General features: G+C 34.0%; 1 protein-coding gene across 1 annotated transcript; it reads right to left on the bottom strand.

Moving 5' to 3' along the window:
* Nucleotides 1–223: 223 nt before the first annotated feature.
* On the bottom strand, nt 224–4,531 carry LOC112744485 (NAP1-related protein 2). The gene is made up of 10 exons (XM_025794135.3): nt 4,068–4,531; nt 3,014–3,136; nt 2,842–2,892; nt 2,596–2,667; nt 2,342–2,458; nt 2,189–2,250; nt 1,707–1,764; nt 1,409–1,465; nt 1,246–1,290; nt 224–585 (listed from the first exon to the last, which is right to left on the bottom strand). Exons 1-10 carry the CDS (start codon nt 4,188–4,190, stop codon nt 526–528), a joined length of 768 nt encoding a protein of 255 aa, XP_025649920.1. The 5' UTR covers nt 4,191–4,531; the 3' UTR covers nt 224–525.
* Nucleotides 4,532–4,979: the final 448 nt, after the last annotated feature.

Below are 4,979 nucleotides of genomic sequence, written 5' to 3' on the forward strand. Positions count from 1 at the left end.
ACCAAAGAAACGAGTTATTTGACATTATATATTTAATAGTTATCATTCACCATACATGGTTCAACTTAACTAATTAAAATTGATCACCTAATTAGTCATTTCATGTTAATGAGCATGCCATTTAGAGATGCATTATTTCAAGGAACAAAATGTCATTCATATTTGGCATCATCATCATCATCATCATACAAACAACATCAGTAACAAAATAATGCAAATGAAATTAAGGTATAATCACATTTTATAAAGAACAAAGTCATCTAATAAGAGTTTCATAGGTTATAATCATATGGTAAGGATAAGATTGAGAACCTACAATAGAAGCATGGAAATGTCCAAAAAGCTAAGTAACAAACCTAAGGATTCAACACCCCAAAGGAAAAAACCTAAAACTAAAACCTCTATCAGTGTCAAGCTACAAAGTAGCTACCCTTCTACAAATATAACTCTTTCCAACCAACCAGGCTCATCGATACTAACCGGAGAACACGGAACCGTTTTGTTTTCTGCCGACCGAGAAAAGGCTTAGCTATCTTCCTTGTTATCATCTTCTTCATCATCGCCGTCATCGTCATCTCCATTTTCCTGAGCAAGCATAATATCCAAGATGATTAGTCTCAAAAACTACCTCTATTTGATTCATTGCTTGGAGAGGATGCTAAATCAAATATGTAATCGTGCATAATGGTGAGTGGTTCACGGCGCATTACTTCATCATCAAGTTAAATAAACTAGGTTTTCTATGATTGCATAATCATACACATATAACAACTAGGTTTTGTATCGCGTAGCACTAACTGGAATTCAGAAGTGGCTGGTTATATGGTCATAGACGACAGAAGTAAAGGCCACGTGCCCACATGTATGTTTTCTTAGAATGAAAGAAAGTGCATTCATGTTTTCTTAAGAAGGTTCAGTCCGACTAGGTCATTTACCAAGGAATTTCCCTTTTTCATTCCCGATAAAAGTCGCACATAGCCTTCGACAGTCGAAGAAGAAAATAGGGAAGGATCACCGAAGAAGAAAGACAACTAGAGCCTTAGATGCAGCAACACAATGCCAATAACATAAAAATCATATAAATGCTTGCACCTCCAAACAATAACTTTGAAACGTGTACAAGTTTCTATGAGATAATGCATCATAAAAGCTGATACCAAGTCTATAATGAAACTCCTAAGCCTACCTATTTTCAAGTTATTATTATTATTATTGAGAGAGAGAGAGAGGATCCACAAAGCCTACCTCATCAGCGTCTTCTTCACCATCTGAATCCTCTTCGTCAGCATCCTGCAAAAATAAATTCACTCCACGAATGAGTACAGATACTACAAACTTCTATCCGGATATTTTCACTATGTATTTCTTTGGTAAAAAGAGGACAAGTAAGCATGAAATAGAAAATTACATTATTGAAGTACTTTAGAGGGTTAGGCCATAAGTCTTCTTTAATTATTTCAGCAACCTGAAACACAACATACACAGAAAGTGAATGATAATAAAGCAGCAAAAGGAATTTTATGTAACTTCTGCCTAACTTTCATGCAATTTCCATATATTTGAACAGATAGCTATTCTTCTTTATTCCTATGAATTAACTATCCATCAATTCTCACTTAGGTCTTTAATAATAAATAATAAATACAAGGGCAGCTAAAGATCACAGTTTTTATACACATTATAACACCACATCTCCTTAAATTTACCTCATCGGTAAACTCAGCTAGGTCCTTCTGCTCAGTTTCGCCGAACCAACTGAAAAAGCTACATAAACAAAGAGCAGGATGGGAGGGGGAGAATCAGATACAAATTAATAAATGAAAGAGTTTAGGATATTATTCATATAAACTAAGAGTTACGCATTCAAGTACTGTTTTTGTTTTAAATGGCTGAGTAAACAATACAAGGATACTATTCGTTATTAATATTAGTATTCACCGATGGAAATCATTTGTTATAAGCCCTGGGACTTGGTGCTATAAGCCCTTAACCTTACTCATATGAAGTGTCGAGCCACGGTGATATACATGATACATAACTTTAAACCTTATCACATGTGAAACAAAGTTTAAATGATCACAAGCATTTCACGATATAGTTTCCAAATCTTGCAAGTTGCATTAATGTCTAACCAATCATGTTCACAACTTTCCACTCACAAAATGCCACATTTTAGTTAGAGAACTACCTCTCCTCAGCAAGTGTGCGCTTGTTTCCTTTTGTCTCGTGATTAACTCCATTAGCAGCACCCTTCAAAACAGAAAAAAATGTTATAACCAGCACACTGCAGAAAAAGGATAAGCGAAAGGAAGTCAAAAGAATACAGTTATAAGCATGCTACCATGCCCTCCTTCCACTTGATGGCAGTTCCAGTAATCTTTGTGGTTCCCTCCTCCTCAAAGAATGTGAAGGTTTTAGTCAACTTTGTATCTTCGAAATAAGGATTATCTTTAAAATTCTGAAAAGGTTAGAAATTTTACATTATTAGAATCAAGCCATAAAATAAGCAAAATTGAGAGGAAATAGCAAAACTGATCCTATCATTAAAAACAAAATAGATTAAAAAAATAGGAAAAAATGAGAGAAGAATCTTACAAAGGTGATCGAGTAGCCCAACTTCATATCTTTGAAATCTTCAACATCAAGTGAATGTAAATACTTGAAGATCTATGTCATACAAAAAGGTCAATGTATTAGAAATTGTTCAAGAATCTCAGTGGGATACACTCTAACCTGTAACAACTTTTAAAGAAAAGAGTCAATTTAGTGGAAACAAGATAATTTTCGAGGAACTGGATTTCTATTTAAAATGTTAAATAAGGTTCACAGCATTCGCCAAACCTTCTGGTCTTCCTCGGTCAGAAGATCACAGAGTGCAGGATGACTCAAGAACTGCACAGTGAAATGTAAAACGAGTTATTTATCATAATAATCAAATAATAACTTATTGCAACTATGTTAAAAAATAAATGAAACTATAGTAAGAATGAATCGAGCATGGATATTCACTAACCGCAGTTAACCAGAAGTCAGGAATGGATTTGATGATTTCATTCCTCTTATCATAAACAGGCTTGCGTATTTCATTATATTTCTGTTCAACTTCCAAAACTTTATCACTCGCCTCCTCATTAACCTGATGAGTATAAAATACTACTATGATTAATGAAGCAGCATTGGAAAATAGAAAGCAAAAAAAACGTCTTATATGTACTACTACTCATGATAACTTTGAAGCAGCTTCCAAATTAGATGGAACTGCATCAAATCACTTTAAAATAAAGTATAACTACAACCATACTCTGACACTTTAAAATCAAATCACTCAAATACATCATTTCTGTTTAGGGGCTTATTTTGATTAATGTTCAATGTAACAGCACTACATGGATTCAGAATCACTGACTTTTAGAAAGGCTTGTATTCATAGGTTCAAATAGATACACATGATTCTGGATCATTTTTCATCAAAACATGAAACCAATCTTAAAATGATATAACTATAAAGTTCCAACATTACTAAAGACTCACATTACAAACCAAAAATATCATCCAACAAAAACAATAACAAATCAGCATACACACGGAAGCAACACTCACAAATATAAGAACCTCTACAGAACAAGCTACGCATATGAAAAGCAACACAAATAATATTAATAATAATAAAAAAATCCACAAAAAACAAGAGTTACAAAAGCTATCAGACTCAACATCTCAAACCCTTGATGATACCCTATCAATTTTCCATCATAGATAATAAGTTGTAACCTAACAACAAAAGCTCTCGGCTCTAGGAATGTAAACCAAACAAATCAAAGCTGCAATCTTTCACCCTTGATTCCATGACAAAGCAAAACCATGAACGTAAAACCTCATCAAGCAAAATAAATTAATTTGCTTGCCAAAAAAAAAAAACTCATTCCCCAACGCACCATCAAAACTGACACCAAAACCAAGAGTGAGGTTCACAATTACACAATATACTAGAGATTCAAAACACAGCCAACAGGAACAAAAAGGGCAATCATGAACAAAACAAAAAATGGGGTGGTCAAAGGTATAACCTTTTCCAGCTCATCCTGCAATTCCTGCAATTTCTCAATGTTAAGAACAAGCTCTCCATCAATGTGTTCAGAAGAATCATCCCCTTGACCCACTTTGGGTTTTTTGGCCTTATCTGCCACCATGGTTTCTGGTATCAAAACCGTTTAAAAGCAAATTTGCAAAAAATTTTTTTTTGGCTCTCAAAGGGGAAGGAAAAGAAGGGTTAGGGGAATTCGGCTGAAGGGTTGTGTGTAAATGAAAAAGGTGAAAGCTTGATGATGATGGTGTTGGTATAAAAGAGTATTTATATGAAGAGAAGGGTGCAAAGGCAACACTTTGGTGCTGTCTAGTGTTGTGTGGCAAATGTGGGACCCACATTCTTGTCGAACATCAGATTAAGGTTTGAGATAAAGATATTTTGGGACTGACACAATACGCTCTGCGAAACTGGAAACCACATTATCATATGAAAGGTCGATATTACCCTCCCTTTAGCTGCAAAAGATGTTGGCAGATAACTTGATTTGTGTTTTGTGTAAGCTTATTTTTGACATTTTATTCAGCAATTTCTAAACGTTATTACCATGCTTTAAAATAGCTGTAGTAGTAGAATTTTGTATTTTTAATATGAGTAATTACCCAAATCAGTGAGGATTTTAGAATTGGATATTTTAGTCCTCAACAAAAATTAATCCTCAAGGTTTTACTCCGGCAGACAAATCAGTTCCCAGTTCATTTTTCGGCAGAATAATTACCTAGATCAGTCCCCAAAGATTTTAAAAATGGACATTTTAGTCCCCAAGAAAAACTAATGTACAAATCAATCCCCAACGTTTCTCTCTGTTAGACATAATAGTCCCCCGTCTAAAAATAAAATAAAATAAAATTATTATTATTATTATTAATTGCACAATAATATTGTACTATTTTTT

Source organism: Arachis hypogaea, chromosome 14 (assembly GCF_003086295.3).
Source record: "Arachis hypogaea cultivar Tifrunner chromosome 14, arahy.Tifrunner.gnm2.J5K5, whole genome shotgun sequence".
NCBI lineage: Eukaryota > Viridiplantae > Streptophyta > Magnoliopsida > Fabales > Fabaceae > Arachis > Arachis hypogaea.

Bases quoted from the DNA above. Each gene is read 5' to 3' on its own strand.
- LOC112744485 (XM_025794135.3), bottom strand. From the start codon at position 4,190: ATGGTGGCAGATAAGGCCAAAAAACCCAAAGTGGGTCAAGGGGATGAT. The intron at 3,137-4,067 runs GTTATACCTTTG...TATACTCATCAG, and splicing joins TGCAGGATGAGCTGGAAAAG to GTTAATGAGGAGGCGAGTGA. The intron at 1,466-1,706 runs GTAAATTTAAGG...GTTGTGTTTCAG, and splicing joins TAGCTGAGTTTACCGATGAG to GTTGCTGAAATAATTAAAGA.